The following is a 23,475-nucleotide window of genomic DNA, read 5'->3' on the forward strand; positions in this document are numbered from 1 at the left end:
CTGAGTCTGGTTCTCTCAAGGTTTTTTTTTCTTCACTCCCATCAGGTGAAGTTTTTTTTTTCCCTCTCCGCTGTCGCCACTGCCTCCCATGGTTCAGGATTGGTAGAGCTACGCATCGATGAATTTGCTCTTCAGTGTTTGAACTCTCAGTAATGATTAAATCACACTGAACTGAGCTAAACTGAACTGAACTGAACTTAAACACTAAAACCTGAACCACACTGTTCCAGTTACTATGACCATTTATGTGAAGCTGCTTTGACACAATCTACATTGTAAAAGCGCTATACAAATAAAGCTGAATTGAATTGAATTGAACTATATAATGACAATTTAGCAAATAATTGTGCACGAGTAGTAGGGCTGTACAATAAATCTCTTCAGCATCGATATCACAATCTGATCATTCACAATAGTCACATCAAAGGATATGGAATGTTGAGTTTGTTTTATAATTTATCATTTGCATGCGTTTTCTAATGCCTGTCATTGTATAACATTGTATAATAATTGTAAAGCCTGTCATTTGTAATGCCTAATCATTGTATAATGCTGTTGGACTCGTGAAATGATAAAACACTTTACTTCAATTGTATCTTTTTCTTGATTGTATTTATACAATGTTATGCATGAAAATACTCACGGCACATGCAATTTCGATTTTTTTTTTTCCAATATTGTGCAGCCCTATGTACAAGTATCAAATACAGTAAAGATCAAGTGTTTATTATATATTGATTTTACAATTTATTTTAAACTGTGCATTGCAGAATTTGAAGGTCATGACCTTCATAAGAAAATAATTGTACAGAATCATCTCATAAAAAAATAGATCCTAAATGTTTAGGTATAAAATACCTTTAATTATAAAATAAGGCTATTTAATTTATTAGGGGGAAAATCTGTATATTCAAAGATTGTGTAGGTTACAAACCCTTTTCTTTACATTGTATAATTTCAGTTAAAAATAAGGTTGTTAGAAGTTTGAACAGATATCCTATACAAGGAGGTTCAGGTATAAGCGCAGCATGGATTTATGCGATGTGTCTGAATGGTAACAAACTCAACTGACAAAAGACAGTCTGCCATTCTCCAATTCTCATACAGCTCTCCTGACATAAATGCTTGCCTCAAACCAACAGCTTTGCTCTATTGGCCTTGACAGCATCGTGGGGAAACACATGCAACAAACAGGAAACGAACATATAACGTTACGACCATCCATACATGGCTAAATACTGCGTGCATATACACATGCAGTCTCACCCAGTCATTGGGTCTTACAGCTTGGCAGGTCTGCCTTGCCTTCTGGAAGCACGTGCTCTCAAGAATAATTAAGAAACAGGGTCTTCTCATAGGATAAGAAAAGTCAGCTATGAATAATAATGAGAAACTGATGTGTCATCACTCCACTAGCAGATTCGTGCTACGTCACACCAAAGATTATTTCAAACCCGGCAGATGAAACTAGCTGACAAAACCTCAATATTATTCTGTTTTCCCCACAATTAAAGTTGACATGAGCTAACGTTGCCTTAACTGATGCTCAACACACACAAATCACAAATCTTAAACGTTTATACATTAACATATTGTTTTTCTTTTCCTCTAGAAAAATATTATGAAGTAGCCTCTTCATATTTTTTATTCTAAATCTTAAGAAAATTATTTTGGTACATAAAAAGTGTGACCATCCGACAAGCAAATCCAGCAAAAAAATAAATAAATAAAAATTAAAAAATGCTTAAAATCTCACTAAAATGCAATATTTAAACCTTATAAATAGACAGAAAATTAGTTGAAAACTGCAAAAAGGACGACTTTTTGAGAAAAATAAAAAGAACAACCCCTTTCACTAGGCTGGCTGCAGGCCTGCTATATCCTGTATCATTTACAGCTTAGGTCAAATGTAAAATCACTTCCAATATATACTTAATAAATAGTGTTAAATGGCTTCAATTAACCATATTCTCTCCTTTTATAAAGTAAAAATTATATATATATTATAAAAAATATTGACAAAAGCCCTGTGACTTGACTGACAGATCCATTGACAGGAGGTTGAAAAGATTAATGTGAATCATTTAAAAAGTGCTATGTATGCATGGTCTACGAAGCTCAGAACCAACCTAAAAAAAAAAAAAAAGAGCGAAGTGAATTTGCTGTCTGAATGTGCAGGTTAATTGCATTGGCACCCTGCATTTTGATATGTATCTTCGTCATTCCCTTAGTTAATTATTTGAAATGGAAATGACCGAAGACCAGTGCTAATAGTGTATGCTCTCCAGAGGGGTCAAGGCAGATGTAGAGTCGAGAAAGCAGAGCGAAAGAGACGAGGATGGGTCACCGGGTATTCAAGCCGAGAAGCGAAAGGTGGAGAGACAGCCAGTTACTGAGAGTTTGAGGGAAGACAATGAGAGATATAATTGAATTGAAGTTTCAAATGAAGAGAAGAAAGTGAAGGATGGAAAGAAACGCTTGGTCTAAAGTAGCTCCTGTCGCTCTGCAATGCCGATGGTTTTTAAAAGTGGGTGTTTGGCCCATCTCACCGTGCCACTCGCTTCACTTGGCTCATGATGTGGCCCATCAGCCTTAAACTTCAAGTGGGCATTTCTCTCTCTTTCTTTGCCCTTTCGTTTCCCAGCACTTTTTCGGGACCATTCAAAGCTGCTATTATCTTGTCACTGTCCAGCTGTAGCTGCACAGTTGGAGATCACTGCAAAATAACTCCCCTTTCACTCTTCTTTACTGGAGAAAACACAAAGGATCATTGGCAACCCGATTCACAAGATGTGTGACTTTTCTCACTTTCAATTTTAATAATGTTTAAATGTTTAGCTGTCTAGCCTTCTCACCACACAGCAAGAAGGTCGCTGGTTCCAGTCCTGGCTGGGTTAGTTGGCATTTTTGTGTTGGCGTGTGCCCCGTGTTCGCAAGGGTTTCCTCTGGGTGCTCCGTTTTCCCTCACAGTCCAAAGACACGTGCTATAGGTGAATTGAATAAACTAAATTGACTGTAATGTATGCAGGTTAATCAGTGTATATGGGTGTTTCCCAGTACTGGGTTGTAGCTGGAAGGGCATCCACTATGTAAATCATATGTTGGATTAGTTGGTGGTTCATTCAGCTGTAGTAGTGCCTGATCAATAAACATACTGAGCCAAAAGAAATTAAACGAATGGATATTTAGCTTAGCCCCTGGAAAGAAACCCGCACACATATTCTGAATGCCCTTGGCAGAATTCATATGAACCATTTTAGTCTAGATTAATTCCAAGATTACAGTGAGATTAATCTAGATTAAAAATAATCTATGCCCACCTATATATATATATATATATATATATATATATATATATATATATATATATATATATATATATATATATATATATATATATATAATGGGCTATTTGCACAACTAGTGTTTTTCAGTCAACGGTAAACTTCCGGTGAAAGGTTTCAGTGAGTATTTTAAATTTAATAAGGTTCCTTTTACAGCATCGACATCATAATGTAATTAAAATACAAGCAATTTAATAAACTTATGCATTAATTTAGTTGTTCAAGCGTAAAATGAAATGATAGACCATGTAACCGCTAGCGCTGTCAATGCCAGCAAGGTAGCGCAGAAACTCTATATAAAATACTGGGGTAAAATAAATTTTCATATTTTAAAGAGATGGCAATAAAATTGAAATTTAATGCAGTGCTTCTTGTCCAGTCTGAGACTTTTTAAAGAAAATATATCTTAAACATGGCAATTTTATAATGGAATCACCGGAAGCCGTCGGGCTGGCTGGATGAAAATTTTAAGACATGTTGTCAACTTAGAATTATAAGGTTCTAACTGACATTTTTTGTCAAAATCAAGTTATTGACATTCTTATTAAATGACAACTTATTTACATCATGGGATTTTTTTATAAGTTGATTACATTTTAAGACTTTTTATTTAAAAAAACAAATGTTACACACATACTCTTTGCTATCGAATATAAAAACTTTGAAGCTCAACATCTCAAAATCATTTAGAAAACAGATAGAACCTTATAATTCCAAGGTGACAATGTGGTATAGGTGAAATAGGTAAGCTAAATTGTCTATAGTGTGTGTGTAAATGTGTGTATAATATATGGATATTTCCTAGTGTTGAGTTATGGCTGGAAGGGCATCCGCTACATAAAACATTTGCTGGATAAGTTGGTGATTCATTCTGCTGTGGTGACCCTTGATTAATTAAGTGACTAAGCCAAACAGAAAATGAATAAATGTGTGGGTAAAATACTACCTAGTAATAACTTACTATGTACAGTATAGGCGTCCATTGTTTTTAAAGCCTCAACTGAAAAGCTTGTTTGGTGGGCTTTATAGCATGTATCATTCTATCTAAAACATTCTCAACATTCTTGCAGTCATTGTGTAATTAGAGAGTATTGTTTAAAGGCTCAGTCTGTCCACTAAAAAAAAAACAAAAAAAACTTTATTTTAAAACCACATGCTTTAATCTATGCAAAGATGCTTTCTCAAGCAAGCAGTCCAATGTGCCAACCACAAGAGCTTCAGTTACCATGACCACCTATTGGTAAAACAATGCTTGCAATTAGCAGAGCCTTTCTGATACTGCAATTGGAATTATAATGTGTGCAGTAATAAATTAAGGTCAGTGATTTATAGTGTAAATTAAACCGCAATTAAAGCTGAGTACATTTTCTTTTTTGTAATGTGAGAGGAAGCATGCAAAATCGAAAAGACATCAAAACAACAGATTTGGATGTCCGAACAATGTCTGGCTAATAGTAAACCAGCCAACCAGTTAATCGCCAACACCATCCTTGGCGATGTTAACCTTTTCTTAACATCACCTGTTCAGAAGATACACTGAAGTGTCTTCTTTTTTTCCTGCTACACACTCAAGGCTATCTGGGGGAAATGTTCAACACAACTCTTTTATTCCTGCCGTCCTTCAGCCATAATATGTATTAATCATTTGATACTGCTGTTACTGAGAGTTGCGTTGTAATCGGACTGCCCTTTCCCACTGGCAGAGTTAATTAAGTGTAAAATGGATGGGGGTGGGAGGGTGTGTGGGGGGCAATGGGAACGAATGCTTGGCAAGGACCCCGATACTCGAAGCGTAAGCAGAGTCTACTGAGGGGATCAGGACACCGATGGGGCCTTCATCTGCCACTCAAACTCAGACCAGCACAGCAAACCTAAGAGAAGATGGATTACCGCCATTTGTGATGCTATTAGTGCTATTGAGTGGGTCTGTTGCTCACCGCAGCTTTTACTGGCCGGTCCAGGATCAGCGGGAGTGCTGACATTGAACACCAACAGCAAACTGTCCTTTTTCTCGGTTGCCAAATAAGAAGGATTCGGCCTCCATGGTTGAGTGTTTGTAATGTAAAAAAATGGTGAATGTTCACTGGGAATAAGGAATTTTCACAACAAATATTTTAATTGAAGGTTCTTAGAATGTAACTCTCTCAAAAAGAAAAAAAAAAAAAAAACATTGTTCTACAATGTTTTTTTGTTCAACAAACATGTTCTACACTGTTAAAAATTGTCCCGTTAAATAACAGTAAAATACTGGCAGCTGCAGTTGCCAGCAATGTACTGTTATTTTACAGTATGTTGCTGTAAAAATACATGGACTACATTGATTTACACAATACTCAAGTGAACTCATTTTGCTCACTGAAAGCAACTGCCTCAACTTGGTCAACTGCTGAATGAGTTTATGAAGTAATGTGCTATATATGCTTAGAAGCATACTTATAATGATAACTTATTTTAGTTAATTAGAAAAGTTCGGTTTAACTCTAATGTCTTATTTTTCACAACAGCACACATACATGTAAATCTGGAATCACCAGAGAGATTCTGACTGCATCAGCAACTAAACAGCCGCTATCTTTAAATAGAGAAACATGCAGAATAACATCAGCAGTTCATTGTTCATCTTTAACTCATTCACTGGCTCTACTCTCCTCCACAACGGTGACAGACAGAAGAAATTAGCTTCAGGTTTTACAGTAAAATACTGTTTTTTCCTTGATTTAACAGTAATCTACTGGCAGCTGTGGTTGCCAGCAATATACTGTTTTTTAACAGTCTACTTCCGTTGTTTAAATTAACAGTATATTACTGTTAAAATACATTTTTACACTGTGTTTTTACCTCTCACACCTTTAACCCTTTAAACCCCAGAGCATATACTTCAGTTTTAATTGAAGTGTCCACACTACTGAGTGTTCAAGAAACATGTAGCAAAGCTGAAGTAAATTCATTAATTAACTGACTAATTAAATGATAATTGAGGATTAACAATGAACAAATGAAGAAATACTGAAGGGAAAAAACAAGAACAGAACATACAAAACTTTAGTCACAGCTTTATAATGAAATAACCTGAAGAACAACAAATGATTAAATCATTTAAATGATCAGCGGATGATTAAACAACTCTACAAACATCATCACCAGCTACACTTATTACTTAATACATGTATTTTTGTATAACATCTACTAAAGTTCTTCTTGAGAGAAAGGTTAACGTTTTACGTCACCATCATGGAGAACAGAGTTTGCTTTAGTTGGGCTCTTAGCCCTGCCATTTTTAACATTTATATATCTTGGCTGCTGCAATTGTTAAGAACTTTGTTTAAAAAGCTCTTTTGATGTGGCAAGCCAGCCAAAAACCTAAATCTGAAAAAATAAGATCTGGTGATGTTCAAGTTGCTATTAAATGGCAGAGTTTGTTCTCATTTAGTATAATAAAATTTACTGCTCCTGTTCAATGTTAAATCTATTGTTTTACATTATATGTGTATATATATATATATATATGGCAATGATTTCTGGAAGTTTTTAAGAATATCTTGGACAATAACACTGCTCTATGGTATAAATCGCACTCAAAGAGACATCAATAATCAGCACATGAACCTCAATAATGGTGACAACAAATTTAACAAAATTTAACAAAATTAACAGTTTAACTCACAAAACAGGCAACTGAAAGTCGAAACATAAACAAAAGCAGAATCAAACACAAATAAAGAAAACCGTTATACAACATTTATTTATACCGCAATGCATGCTGGGATATTTGTACAGTGCCACTCCCAGCATGCATTGCAGCATGAAACATTTGAGATGTTACCATTGTTGAGATACAAGGTCAGATTCATGAGGTCTGAGTGTGTATATGTCATAGCTTAACTGTTAAGTAATTATGGAGGTATGTTTTCTGTTTCCACTTCTCATTAATTAAATACCTGCAACTAAGCATAAAATCTATTGCATGAGGCCCTTCATCCAGATTTATACCAAAACATTTATCAGAAATAATTTCAGATAAAGAGATTTCTCTATTTATTGACTTCCCAACTTTAGTGCTATGGTACAAATATTTTGTAAACGCTGTATTACAGCAGTTGGAAAGTCTTCTTAAATGAGTTCAAGGGTGAAGAGCCCAACTAAACCAGCCCCTCACTCCATTACGGTGACACAAAAAACACCTTAATTTCTGTTGGATCTCAATGTGAATTGTATGGACGTCAAATCAAGCAGTAATAAGTGTGTCTGCTGTTGTTTGTGGAGTTGTTTAATGATCCTCTGCTGAGACTGAAGCTGTTTTATTTTATTTTATTTTATTTGATTTTATTTGATTTTATTTAATGTTGTAACTCAAGTCACTGTTTGTGTTTCTTGTTTATTTTCTTCAGTAATTGTGATTATTAACAGCAGGTGTTCATCAGTGTCTGAATTCACTCATTAGTGTTCATTAAAACTGTCAGGTGAACTATATTAGTTAACTAGTGTATGAAATAGTGAACAAGGACACAAAGCGTGATTTCAAACACAGACTTCAAAACATCGAATCTGAACTCTGTTAGCTCACAGTTTTCTGCAGTTGGTTACTTTCTCGAAAACAAAAATGTTACCCAGAAAGCACTGTTTTTAACAGAATATTACTGTTTTAGTAAAAAAACATTATTTTACCGTAGAATCTGACCGTTTTTTAACAGCAATTTTTTTACAGTGTACCCTCCAATAAAAAAGCGGTTTCTGCTTTAAAAATATGCTTAATTTACAGTTACTTGCTGTTTCTTTGTGGTCTTTTTTTCCACACAAATGATTTGATGCAATAAGAAAAAAAAAAAAGATTTTTGTTTTATTAGTCATTTTTTATAAAAGATTTTTTAAATATTAATATTCTTTTTTATTATTATTCTTTACATTAATACAAAGACACAAAAAGCATAATGAAATAGTCAATGTATTCTAAATTCTTCTCTTTTTTATTGTTTTTTTTCTTCTTTTTTATTATTATCTTTATTGTTGTATTTATTATGAATGATTTGTCTATATATATATATATATATATATATATATATATATCCCACAAATACTGCAGAAAACCTATTGGAACCTGCATGGACCCAAGATTCTCACAGAATCAGTCAAGTTGGGTGAAGGAAAAAAAATCATAGTTTGGCATTACATTCGACTGAATGACAACATCAACAGCCTGAGGTATCAAGACATTAATGCTGCCCATTACATTACAAACCATAGGACAGGGCAAATTCTTCAGCAGGATAATGCTCCTTTTCATACTTAAGCCTCATGACATGAAAGTTCCTGAAAGCAAAGAAGGTCAAGGTGCTCCAGGATTGGCCAGCCCAGTCACCAGACATGACTATTATTGAGTAAGTCTGGGGTAAGATGTAGGAGGCATTAAAGATGAATCCAAAGAATCTTGATGAACTCTGAGAGTCCTGCAAGAACGTTTTCTTTGCCATTCCAGATGACTTTATTAATACGTTATTTGAGTCATTGCAGAGATGTATGTATGCAGTTGTCCAAGCTCATGGGAGTCAAACACACACACACACACACACACACACACACACACACACACACACACACACACACACATATATATAAATATATATAAATACTGTATATGTGTGTGTGTGTGTGTGTGTGTGTGTGTGTGTGTGTGTGTGTGTGTGTGTGTGTGTGTGTGTGTGTGTGAGTGTGAGTGTGAGGGTAAGTGTGTGTGTGTGTGTGTGTGTGTGTGTGTGTGTGTGTACGTGTTTTTGTGACATATCAGGACACAAATCTGTATAATGACATGGGTATGACACAGGTATTACAAAAAGGAGGTGAAATATGAGGACATTGGTGACGTCCTCATTTCTCAAAATGGTTATAAATCACACTGAATGAGTTTAATCAGAGAGTAAAGCTGCACACAGTCTCCTGTGATGGTTGGGTTTAGGGGTGGGGTGGGGTGAGGGTAATACAATATACAGTTTGGACAGTATAAAATGAATGGAAACCTATGTAATGTCCCCACTTTTCACAAAAACAAACATGTGTGTGTGTGTGTGTGTGTGTGTGTTTTATCAAAATAAATTCTCCCTCTATTCTTTTCCCTGATGTTTACTTGCATGTGGGCAGGATGACATGTCAATCACATGAAATCAACCAATAGCAAACAACAATGATCCAGTCATTTATCAACAGCCAAACTGCCGTCTTTCTTTTTTTCTCATTTGAGAAGCAGCTGCACTCCATCACAATAGGAAAGAAAATAAGATCACAAATTCAGTTTCATGCCAACTTTCACTTTTCAGGAGACCTGTTCTTTTAAATCTAGTGAAGTGAAAGTCTGCACACTTATTAATCTATTTCTAGCTTGTGTTTTAAATCTGTCATCAAAGTTTGCAGTCTAAACCAAAACATTTTTTTCTGGTCCCTCTGAAGGAACTTTCACAGAGGTGCTAAAGGATTGGCAGTAAATTGAAATGACACTCCAAGAGATTAAGAAAGGCATTTCATCAGCGTTTGAATTCATGGGACACATACGCCTCCAGATAAGAGGCAAACCAGAGATGCCAGTTTAATTAAAACTATCGCCGAACAACCCTGTTAAGGACAGAGAACTGTGTAGCCTCATCACCACTGTTTTTAATGACTGCTCAATCTTCAAATAGACTCATGTCCTGTTGTCTGATGAAAGGGGGCTATGGATGATACTTCACACAGTTCGTGTAACAGGTTTGCAACATGTTATCGTCAGTCATTAGAAAAGTAATAACAAGAAGAATGTGCAATTACAAACAGCCCATAAAGCAATTATATAGAAAATGCATGTTGTCCATTATGAGCACCCTACTTAATTAATTAGAGAGAATTACATGAGCACTAATGCAAGTGTGACAGTTTCACTCTTCAGAAGAGATAGTGCTACAAAAGCTCTGTGTGTTAAATTTAGATATGCTGGTTCAATCAATGCAGTGTTCCAACTTATCATCAATTCTGTCTTAATATCAGATTAATACTTTTTTTTTTTCAAAGTGACAATTCAATCGATCGATCAACTTCACAATAAATAGCCAGAATATGTCACACCATGCAAAATAAGTAACATAAAAGTTTTACAATAATAATAATAATAATAATCATCATCATCATCATCATCATCATCATCATCATAATTCACCCTGATAACTTGAAAGTTAACCTTTTGATCCAGGAAGGTTGGTTTCCCTATTTACCAAAAACACAGTGTATTGACACATTATCTAAATATTAAAACACTAATCCTTTGAAATTACACATTCTTTACCAAATACAACACAAAAAGTAAGTGAATTATAGAATAGAGAAACAAATCTCTTAATAACAGACACCAATCAAAAGAAAACACGCATGTAGGTCTGATGCCAGAACTATTCAGCAGATCTGTCTCTTTTTCTGTCTTTTATGGGAGTACGAAAAGAGAAATACAGACAGTACCACACAACATCAAGATCATTATGTACTGTAAGAAAAAAGTTTTACATTTCTAAAGTATTGACAGTGCGTAAAGTAGTCGCTGTACATGTTTCTTGTGTAAAAATCAAAATATAATGTCTTATAATATCTTGTATTGTAAAAGAGGTTGCGCTATACATGTAAATGTATTGTAAATATTACAATAGTAAGTATTACAATGGACAAAACCTTTTTGAAGTCAACCCATTATTATTTATTTTGAATTTGTTATTAATTACTATTTATGTTATTGTTTATTTGTTATTTTTATTTATTTATTTATTCATTCATTAATTTATTTATTTATTTTAAGAAGAATACTTTACTCAGACCATCACAACTAGGTTAAAATCGATGAATTGAAAGTTTGCTCACGTATTATTGTATTTCTTGTGTCTTAAATCAAAGTTTTAAAAAAAAAGAAAAAAAAATTACATTTGTCTACTGCTTCAGAAGGAAATATCGAATAGGTTTAAAAAAATAGCTGGAAAACATTTTTTTTAAATTCTTTTAATATGTAAAAATGGTGACTTCCCTTTTAAAGTTCATAGTTTTTTTTTAACAAGGCAATATGCATACTTGAAATAAAATAAACTGTAAATATCAATTAAAATTAAACACTTTGTAAATATTGTATTCAAACAGAAATTAAGGCAAAATATAACATTTATGTTTTTTGGAAAATATAAGTTTGTTGATTTGATATTTTTTATCGAATATGGTCTATTGATTGTGCGTTTTAATTATCTAAAGTTATTTGCATTATTTTAGTGCGAAATATGATGGTGTTTTGTGTTCTGTACTTACAGCTGCTGGAATGACCAACTATAAGTCACCATGTGACCTTCAGTTGTACCACACGTGCTACAAGCATTGCACATTACAGTACTGAATACACTTATACATCACTAAAATATAGTAGTATTGCATATTATACTGATCAATACAGTAAGAAAATGTAACAAACTACAATAAAAAAGCATACTATCATGCTTCTAACGTCATCGCTGTAGCAAAGTTCTGGCAACCGCTGTTGCTACCCTAAATATAACATTTTACAGTGCAGCACCGTCACACAAATCTTCCATACAGCTGTTCTCCAGTCTGAACTGTGGAGCTGTCCACTGCCAGCGGTGCTGAAACACACAATCCCTCAGCGGGACTTCTCTTCTCTCGTGAAAAAAACACGTGAATATTCAGTACCAAGACGCCCACGAAAGCTCACGAGTTAAAAAGTTATTCCAAAAAATACCACTGCATATAAATATACGAGCATGCATGCGATAGAACTGCTCAGTGACGGTCGAGGGAGGGGTTGAACGGGGAAAGACCGGTTTTTGCAGAATCCATACTGCATACATGTTTTTTTCACCGAAATACGCTAACTGTTTGTGCCTTGACAGGTGATGATAATGCTTCAGAAGCAGCCCCAGACACCGGCAGCTATGCCTTTAATGGCTGCAACTTGAACGAGGGTTATTGAAATGCACCCCACGCACAAAATCCAGCACCCCACCACCACCACCGCACTGAGCCCCAAACACACACACACACATACACACACACTATACGCTGCAAACAGCAACACGTCACATCAGCGACTCACCTTCAGCGCCTCGATGTCCAGCGATGCCGATCGCTCCATATCGGAAGATAAAAGTCAAGCACAAAAGTTGTATATCTAGCCTTGTAGTTCCCGAGCGAGAGACAGCCCAGTTCTCCGAGCCGCGGCGGATTCCCTCAGTCTCATTCCCGCTGATCACGACTCCAGCGACAGCCTCAACTGTTCAATAGCCTAAATGAAATCTAACTAGTCACTCAGAGTGTCCCAAGAGCAGTAACGTGACATAAACAGACTCCGCGGTTTTCTCTCTCTTTCCGAAGCAAAAGTGTTTCCGTCAGTGTGAGACCGTGTTGTCATTGAGAGCAACGAGAGCGCGCGATTTGCAGCAGCCTCGGTTGTTCAGTGTTTCAAATCAACCTTTTGCGCTATATTTAAAGAACCTCAAGCAGGCGGACAAGCACGAAACGGTCAGCTCCTTGCTGCGATCCGGCTGATTGGTTGATTGACTGACTGATTGATTGATGATTTGATTAAGCCAGGCGGGCGGGCGGACGCACTCCGCTGCTGCCCTACTTGGTGATCTCCAGAAACCTTCCGTATCCAAACGCGCTCATCCAGCCGAGTCCTGGAGCTCTGAATACGGACTCTGTGTCTGGGAGAGGGAGTCTGAGGAGGGAGGGATGGAGGAGAAAAAGGGGGGAAGATCTTCCTCGAGTGGATTGTGGGTGATTATTTTTCGGTCTTTGGCGGCGCGGTGACTATCCTGAATAGCCAGGTGACTTGCACAGTGCCTTTAGACTACTGCGTGAAGATAAGAGCAGGTTCTTTTCATCACTCAAAAAAAAAAAAAACTATCCTGCTAGTTATTCTCCTGGGTCCTAGAGCCACGAGAGAGAGAGAGAGAGAGAGAGAGAGAGAGAGAGAGAGAGAGAGAGAGAGAGAGAGAGAGAGAGAGAGAGAGAGAGAGACTCTCGCCCGCATGCTGAGCTGATCCGCAATGCTATTTAAGTTTTAATTCGCATGCGTGTGTGTTGCATCTCAAGTGCATGCTGTTGACTTGTGCTCTTGCACAATTTCTAAAGTGAACACTTCAATGCAGAATATGCAGTCCAAAAGTGTTAGTAATAACAGAATGTAGATTTTTTTTGCTCAATGTCTTTGCATATTTTAAACTTTATTTTTGTCAAGAAAACATGTTATTATATAAATATTTAAGGTGTTTAAATCCTAATTTATTCAAATGTTTAATGATATTAAAATATTCAAATTATATTATGAATACTTATATTTTAAAGTGATCAAGGATATTTATTTTACAATAAAATGACAAAATACAGTATATGAAGAGATGCAAAAAGTGCCATCTGAAATTTTTATATTAAATTTGCATTTCTCTCAGACTGTTGTGTGTAGTTTCAGTAAATTTACTCTTAGTGCAAAAAATAGGTTTTATTTATAAAATTATAAAATGATCATAAAGTGAAATACCTCAACATAAATATAGGGGTCTGAGAAAAACACAAATTTTAGAGGAAAATTAAGATGGCCCTTGGTTTTTGCTACTAAACCTTTCATATTTTACACTATAAAACCCCAAAAGTTAAGGTAACTCAAACCATTTGAGGAAACTGATTGCAACAAACCGTTTAAGTTAAAAAATGAATCCTAATGAGCACTGTGAACTTAATCATTTGAGTAAATGAAGCAATATGAACACAGTAAAACCCAATAAATGAAAAGTACTCAAACTGAGTACTGTAAAACCCCTAAAGTTGAGGCAACTCAAAATGTTTGAGGAAATTGGTTGCTGCACTGTAAAAAATTGCTGTTAAAAAACGGTCAGATTCTACGGTAAAATAATGTTTTTTTACTAAAACAGTAATATTCTGTTAAAAACAGTGCTTTCTGGGTAACATTTTTGTTTTCGAGAAAGTAACCAACTGCAGAAAACTGTGAGCTAACAGAGTTCAGATTCGATGTTTTGAAGTCTGTGTTTAAAATCACACTTTGTGCCCTTGTTCACTATTCCATCAACTAGTTCACCAATATAGTTCACCTGAGAGTTAATGAACACTAATGAGTGAATTCAGACACTGATGAACACCTGCTGTTAATAATCACAATTACTGAAGGAAAGAGAAACAAGAAACACAAACAGTGACTTGAGTTACAATATAAAATAAAATAAAATAAAATAAAACAGCTTCAGTCTCAGCAGAGGATCATTAAACAACTCCACAAACAACAGCAGACACACACTTATTACTGACTGATTTGACTTCCATACTATTCTCATTGAGATCCAACAGAAATTAAGGTGTTTTTTGTGTCACCGTAATAGAGTGAGGGGCTGGTTTAGTTGGGCTCTTCACCCTTGAACTCATTTATTAAGACTTTCCAATTACTATAATAAAGAGTTAACAAAATGCTTGTATTATAGCAGTCAAGTTGGAAAGTCAATAAATAGAGAAATCTATTTGTCTGAAATTAGTTCTGATAAATGTTTTGTTATAAATCTGGAAGAAGGGCCTCATGCAATAGATTTTATGTTTAGTTGCAGGTATTAATTTAATTAATGAGAAGTGGAAACAGAAAAGATACCTCTGAAATTACTTAACAGTTAAGAAATAACATCCAAAAACAGTTCAGTTATGACAAATACACACTTAGACCTCATGAATCTGACCTTGTATCTCAACAATGGTAACATCTCAAATGTTTCATGCTGCAATGCATGCTGGTAGTGGCACGGTACAAATATCCCAGCATGCATTGCGGTATAAATAAATGTTGTATAATGGTCTAACAGTTTTATTTATTTGTGTTTGATTCTGCTTTTGTTTATGTTTCGACTTTCAGTTGCCTGTTTGTGAGTTAAACTGTTAATTTTGTTAGTTGTCACCATTATTGAGGTTCATATGCTGATTATAGATGTCTCTTTGAGTGCGATTTACACCATAGAGCAATGTTATTGTCCAAGATATTCTTAAAAACTTCCAGAAATCATTGCCATATATAGACATATAATGTAAAACAATAGATTTAACATTGAATAGGAGCAGTAAATTTTGTTATACTAATGAGAACAGACTCTGCCATTTAATAGCAACATGAACATCACCAGATCTTATTTAGGTATTTGGCTGGCTTGCCTCAAAAAAAGAGCTTTTTAAACAAAGTTCTTAACAATTGCAGCAGCCAAGATATATAAATGTTAAAAATGACAAGGCTAAGAGCCCAACTAAAGCAAACTCTGTTCTCCATGATGGTGACGTAAAACTTTAACTTTTTCTCAAGAAGAACTTTAGTAGATGTTATACAAAAATACATGTATTAAGTAATAAGTGTAGCTGGTGATGATGTTTGTAGAGTTGTTTAATCATCCGCTGATCATTTAAATAATTTAATCATTTGTTGTTCTTCAGGTTATTTCATTATAAAGCTGTGACTAAAGTTTTGCATGTTCTGTTCTTGTTTTTTCCCTTCAGTATTTCTTCATTTGTTCATTGTTAATCCTCAATTATCATTTAATTAGTCAGTTAATTAATTCATTTACTTCAGCTTTGCTACATGTTTCTTGAACACTCAGTAGTGTGGACACTTCAATAAAAACTGAAGTATAGGCTCTGGGGTTTAAAGGGTTAAAGGTGTGAGAGGTAAAAACACAGTGTAAAATGTATTTTAACAGTAATATACTGTTAATTTACACTACGGAAATAGACTGTTAAAAAACAGTATATTGCTGGCAACCACAGCTGCCAGTAGATTACTGTTAAATCAAGGAAAAAACAGTATTTTACTGTAAAACCTGAAGCTAATTTCTTCTGTGTGTCACCGTTGTGGAGGAGAGTAGAGCCAGTGTATGAGTTAAAGATGAACAATGAACTGCTGATGTTATTCTGCATGTTTCTCTATTTAAAGATAGCGGCTGTTTAGTGGCTGATGCAGTCAGAATCTCTCTGGTGATTCCAGATTTACATGTATGTGTGCTGTTGTGCAAAATAAGACATTAGAGTTAAACCGAACTTTTCTAATTAACTAAAATAAGTTATCATTATAAGTATGCTTCTAAGCATGTATAGCACATTACTTCATAAACTCATTCAGCAGTTGACCAAGTTGAGGCAGTTGCTTTCAGTGAGCAAAATGACTTCACTTGAGTATTGTGTAAATCAATGTAGTCCATGTATTTTTACAGCAACATACTGTAAAATAACAGTACATTGCTGGCAACTGCAGCTGCCAGTATTTTACTGTTTTTTAACGGGACAATTTTTAACAGTGTGTATTTGAGTAAAAAAAAATCTATTTATATATCTATGACTACTGTGAACTTACTCCATTTGAGTTGAAATAATGATGTATTTAATTAACTCGTTACCTTCAACACTGAATTCAAAACTCCTTTTAAATGAGTAGAATTAACTTTCAGTCAATTTTGAGTTAACTACACTGATTTCATTTGATAAAGTTGACTGTTGGCTTTTTGTGTATAAATAAAACAATTCACTTATGCTTATCTTTTTAAAAATATGTATTCATTTTCGATTGAAAACAATAGAAAAATTAAGTTTTCAAATTTAAACAGCTCGCTTAATTAAAATGAATGAAAGGGAGTTGTGTTGCAGTACTGCATTTTGGTCAGTAGGTCTGTGCATGCGCATATGCAAAACAACACAGGAATGAAGACTCAAACCACAACAATCGCTCCCATTATATGGGAATCAAAAGATGAAAGTACAGTACAAATTGAGAAAGTGCACAGAAAATTTCCCCAATGTGGACACGCAGGTGATATTTTAACTATTTATGCATTTCTATTGAGGCTGTGACAACCTTTGAATCATTAATGCAACATACTCCCTTGTAATACAATGTTGTGTAAAACATTAATGTTATTGTATTATTATGAAATTGGATAACACTTGATTTTGATGGTCCATTTTAATATTAGTAGACTGTCTGCTTAATATGTTGATATTGCTTCTTCAACAGACATTAACTAACTATAGGAAACTTTGCAAGTACGTCAACTTACACTAACCCCAACCCTAACCTAACAGTCCACATACAATCTAACGAGAATTAGTTGGCAGGTAGATGCAATGTAACTTAAACACAACAAACAGACCATCAAAATAAAGTGTGACCTGCAAGGGTCATGTTGCCTTTGTCTTGTTCACATTATTAGAAAGATGTTCAGTTTTTTTTTAACATTCCTGTGAAATGTTATACTTGGTAAACTTTGAAATAAAGTTGCACACATTGGTAGTAAGGAATAGTTTCTCTATTTTAATTGTAAAGCAGTTTTATGAAGTTTTAGTCTCACTTTTAATTTGTTCATTCATTTTCTTTTTGGCTTAGTCCCTTTATTAATCTGGGGTCACCACAACGGAATGAACCACCAACTTATCTAGCACACGTTTTATGCAGCGGATGCCCTTCCAGCTGCAACCCATCTCTGGGAAACATCCATACACTCCCATTTAAACTCATACACTATGGACAATTTAGCCTACCCAATTCACCTGTACCACATGTCTTTGGAATGTGGGGGAAACCAGACCACCAGGAGGAAACCCACGTGAACACAGGGAGGATATGCAAACTCCACACAGAAACGCCAACTGACCCAGCCGAGGCTCGAACCAGCGACTGCTGTGATGCGACAGCCTACCTACGTCGCAGCCACTTTAAAAAACTTACATATATATATACATATATATATATATATATATATATATATATATATATATATATATATATATATATATATTTTTTTTTTTTTTTTTTTTTAAGTTCAATAACTAAATAGATTAAAGCTAAATTATGAATGTTATGATAATTGAACTAAACAACATTACATTACCTTTATATAACTAATTTAAGTTCTTTCTGTAAGGTAACTTAACTCGGTTATGTGGAACCTGTTGACATAAAAAGTTGATTAAAGTCAACATATACATTTTTTGAGTGCATTTTTGATTTAAGTTATGCTCAATTTTGAATGTGGATATGTTGTTATAAATTATTTATTGACATTATCAGCCACACAATGTGAAATACAGTGTCACATTTACTGCAGAACTCTAAACACACACACACACACACACACACACACACACACACACACACACACACACACACACACACACACACACACACGGTTTGTATTTGAAAATGAGTAATGAAAAAATGACAGTAAAATTACAACTGCTTTAAAGATAACCTACACAGCAGGATTACAGCTGAAATCATTGTTCCAAACCTAGGGCTTGCTCCGAGGATCTCTTTTCTTTTCTTTTTTCTTTTTAATTCATTGTGCCACTCTGCAATTAATCATTCCTTGGCACAGATTTTGCATACGCACCTGACCTCAGCTGCCTGAGTATATTGTCCAGCCCCAGCTCGGGTGACGTCAACTCATAGACTAGCACCCAAATTAGCAGCCCACCGTAAAGTGAGCTGAAGCGACAGTGAGACAGATTTTAAGTGGAACAGCTCAACAGCAATCGTGTGTGTTTGAGCGTCCGTGCGTATCTGTGTGAGAGTGATATTCACATAGAGTTGAGGACGCCTAAGAGACACACACACACACACACACACACACACACACACACACACACACCCACACACACACACACACACACACACACACACACACACACACACACACACACACACACACACACACACACACACACACACACACACACACACACACACAGGATATGTAGGTTTAAATATTGTGTCCTAGATAAATGGAAATCATACATCATCTTCTGTCTTGTAAATTTTGGCCTATTATTCCTAGATGGGGTTCAGCTAAATGTGTGTCACTTTCACTCTTACTTGTCTCACTACCTGTATATGTGTGTGAGAAAAGGCAATACAAAAATTAAAAATAAAATAATAATAATAATAATAATAATAATAACAACAATAATAATAATAATTAATAATAATAATAATAATGATAATAATAATAATAATAATAATAATAATAATAATAATATTTTCAATTCAAAGTTACATATTATAAATCCTAACATTATATACACACAGTTGAAGTCAGAATAAATATTTTAATAGAAAAAGTAAATTTTCACAGTATATCTGATATTTTTTTCTTCTGGAGAAAGTCTTATTTGTTTCATTTCGGCTAGAATAAAAGCAGTTTTTAATTTCGTAAAAGCCATTTTGAGGACAAAATTATTAGCCCCTTTATGCTATATTTTTTTCGATAGTCTAAAGACAGACAATCAGTATACAATAACTTGTCTAATTACCCTAATCTCCCCAGTTAACCTTTAAATGTCACTTAAAGCTGTATGGAAGTGTCTATAGAAAATAACTAGTAAAATATTATTTACTGTCATCATGGCAAAAATAAAATAAATCAGTTATTAGAAATGAGTTATTAAAACTATTATGATTAGAAATGTGTTAAAAAACTGAATGAATCAATGAATGAATTAATAAAAAATCAATCAATCAATAAATAAATAAATAAATAAATAAATAAATCAATCAATAAATAAATAAATAAATAAATCTATTAATTCGATCATTCATTCATTTTCCTTCAGCTTAGTCCCTAGTTTATCAGGGGTCACCACTAAATAAAAAAATAAATAAGGGTAGCACAGTGGCACAGTGAGTAGTACAATTGCCTCACAGCAAGAAGGTCGCTGGTTTGAGGCCTGGCTGGGTCAGTTGGCATTTCTGTGTGGAGTTTGTATGTTCTCCCTGTGTTTCCGGTTTCCCTAGTCCAAAGACATGCGGTTTAGTTCAATTGGGTAAGCTTAAATTTTCATTCATTTATTCATTCATTTTCCCCAGTCTAGTCCTTGATTTATCAGGGGTCACTACTACTTAAATAAATAAATAAATAAATAAATAATGTGTTATGTAAAGGTAATAATGTTCTGTGTATTACCTACAAAGCATTGATATTAATGTGCTTGGTTGTCTAATCTTTTTCTAATCTTTTTCTCTGTTTTCATATACACTGTAATAATACAATGTGCTGGTTCCCTGGAGGCAAGAAAAGCAAAACAAGTACGATTTATTTCAAAAGAATTAATTCAGTTATTTGATGCAAGACTACCAAAATATACTTGTAACTAATTATTTTAAAGTCAACTTCAAATGTCTAAAACAATTACTTAACAATGTTACTTTTATACAACTTTAGCAAATTTACTTAATTTCAAACAAGAAATGTACCTAAAGTAAAACCAACAAAGAATTGCTAAAGAAAAAATAAGCTAAAATAAGCAAAAACAAACTTTTTATTCACCTAGAAAAACTTTTCCATGAGCTCCTAACAGATAGCATTTTAAATACAGATGAGTCAGATGGCATCTTTTTCAAAACGAGGCATCTTACAAAGAATTTCAACCATTTGATTCCAAAATAAAATGAGCAAAAGCATTGGAGTGACTTCTAGTTTGACATTTGCCATGCGTCTGTGCGCTGAATGACATCTGTGTTTACCCTGTCTGACCTTATATTAAATTCTGCATAGAGGTGCATGCTGGCCAAATCAAAGACATCATTTTCTACAGAGGTAAGAGCGAGTCTGATCCATTGGAGAAAATGGAACGCAGACCAACCATGTGCACTTAGCTTGTGTGAGCTAATAAAAAAATAAAGAATAACATAATATGGCTGACGGGTTATTTATTCATCTAAGAACAAACTGTTCCTGGGATGTACAGTAATACATACAAATTATTCCAGTACAAGAGAAGCTAATGTTTTATAATTTGAATAGCGATGGAATGCACATCTTTTTAATCTTTCATGCATACAGTACACGTTCCATCTTCCAATCATTCATATACATGGAGGCATCGGAGCATGCAAGCATACTGTATTAGTCATGGGATTTAACCTTAGGGCAATTTGTGTTAAAAGGACATTATTTTTTCTCACAATCAAATGTGAGGAGTTGTAAATAGCTGTGCTCAGCTGTTTCTATTAGCCTGGTGCCCTCTCAGCTGCTATTTTAGTACAACCACTCGACGTTATAAAGCATAATGATAAAATAAACAATAAAGATAATACAAGACAAATATTATAAAACACCTGAATCAAGGGCATATTCTAGTTGGATCATCTTCACAATGACTACAGAAGAAATGTGATGGAATAGTTATAAACAATAATATTATATTTACTATGCCTTATATTTATTTATATTTTCATAATAATAATAATAATAATAATAATAATAGTAGTAGTAATATTAATAATAGCACTTCCACTTTATTTAATTAATTTATTAAATGCACAAACATTATTTTTATTATTATTATTATTATTATTATTATTAGTATTATTATTATTAATAATAATAGTAGTAGTAATATTAATAATAGCACTTCCACTTTATTTAATTAATTTATTAAATGCACAAACATTATTATTATTATTATTATTATTATTATTATTATTATTATTAATTATATTATATTATAAACATTATATTACTACTACTACTACTACTACTACTACTACTACTACTACTACTAATAATAATAATAATAATAATAATAATAATTATTATTATTATTATAGTAATAATAATAATGTAACTTCCACTTTATTTGATTGATTTAATGCAAAATCCAAATAATAATAATAATAATAATAATAATAATAATAATAATAATAATAATAATAATGATAATACTTCCACTTTATTTAATTAATTTGTTAAATGCTATATTATTATTAATATTATTATTATTATTATGATTATGATTATGATTATGATTATTATTATTATTATTATTATTATTATTATTATTATTATTATTATTATTATTATTATTATTATTATTATTACTTTAAATGATAAAATAATGCTTCCACTTTATTTAATTTATAAATTAAATATTTAAAATATTTAATTTATTTAATGCCTAATAAAACAACAATGATGCTATTTTGAATTGCAATGTTATACAAAGCTTTTGTTTATTTATAATATGAAATGTTGAAGTTCATTTTACCTTTAAAACTGCTTTCTTGTTTTTTGCCATGCCATGCATTCTCCATGTTCTATATCATTATAGAAAAAAAATAAATAAAAATAAAAACCAATATTTTTTTTTTTTTCTGGGTTTGCCCCCCTTTGGCAGAAACTGGAGATACAGGAAAGGCTACAAATAGCCTAAATGTGTGCATCTTCATCTCTGGCTGCTTATGTGACAAAACAGCATATTCAAAAACATATCTATCATTGTGATAAACATCAAATAAGGTACTCCCGAAGTATTTTACGCGTTTTTACAGGTTTTACCCTTTGTTGTTTCATACATTTATACGCTACTTACTGAAAACTACAAGTCCCACAAAGCCACTGTATGATTTTTGATTGGACGCGAATTCATCCAATCAACGCGCTCAGCAGCACTGATGCGATAAGAGCATCTTCCATCATGGCGGTGGTTATCAAGGGATTCCCATTCAACCTGCCGTTTGCATCCATATTGTTGATTCTGCTGCTATGTCTTCAATCTGGAGGAGGTCAGAAGAAAAAAGAGGTACTGATGCATTCTTGAAGTTGCATTTTACAGCACCAAGCGATGTTTATTTCTAGTAAAGCCACACAGTGTCCGTGTCTGACTGTATGGGCTGTAGCTTCTGAATTACCAGGCGGCGCAGTCCAGTGATGTTGACATACAATTGCGGTTTTAATCATGTGTAGAATAAACAGGAAGACATTTTATGGAAATAATATGTATAATGTAATGTTCCTCTTGCCCTCGCTAGTGACCCTTTTAATTGTTGTTGTGAACACAGCCGGTTGCGCGTGCTTGTGACGCTGTACGCTCGCACCGATACTGATCAATAACTCTGTGACGTATTAAGTCTATTTCTAATATTGAAAACAGAGGTAGTTTGTAAAAACTTTTGTTTCTTTGTTCGTTCGTTTGAAAAACAAAAAACAAAGCAAAAAAAAATCTTGCAATTTGGAAATTAAATATTTTAAATGAATGTCAAGTATTTACATTTATTCGTAAAGTTAATTAAAACGTTATTCATTTACTGAATTTTTTATTT

General features: G+C 33.8%; 2 protein-coding genes across 4 annotated transcripts in view; one reads left to right on the forward strand and one right to left on the reverse strand.

Moving 5' to 3' along the window:
- Positions 1-13,204, reverse strand: part of sgcz (sarcoglycan zeta) — a 506,688-nt gene extending 493,484 nt beyond the window's left edge. For all 3 annotated transcript variants that reach the window (XM_073950195.1, XM_073950194.1, XM_073950187.1), the window contains exon 1: positions 12,442-13,204. In XM_073950195.1, the coding sequence (XP_073806296.1) occupies positions 12,442-12,480 (39 nt within the window). In that variant the 5' untranslated portion in view covers positions 12,481-13,204. The remainder of the gene's footprint in view (positions 1-12,441) is intronic.
- Positions 13,205-22,834: 9,630 nt separating this feature from the next.
- Positions 22,835-23,475, forward strand: part of tusc3 (tumor suppressor candidate 3) — a 175,382-nt gene continuing 174,741 nt past the window's right edge. The window contains 1 exon segment of the mRNA NM_001020560.1: positions 22,835-22,955. The gene's annotated coding sequence lies outside the window, so the exon portion shown is untranslated.

Source organism: Danio rerio, chromosome 1 (genome assembly GCF_049306965.1).
Source record: "Danio rerio strain Tuebingen ecotype United States chromosome 1, GRCz12tu, whole genome shotgun sequence".
Taxonomy (NCBI): domain Eukaryota; kingdom Metazoa; phylum Chordata; class Actinopteri; order Cypriniformes; family Danionidae; genus Danio; species Danio rerio.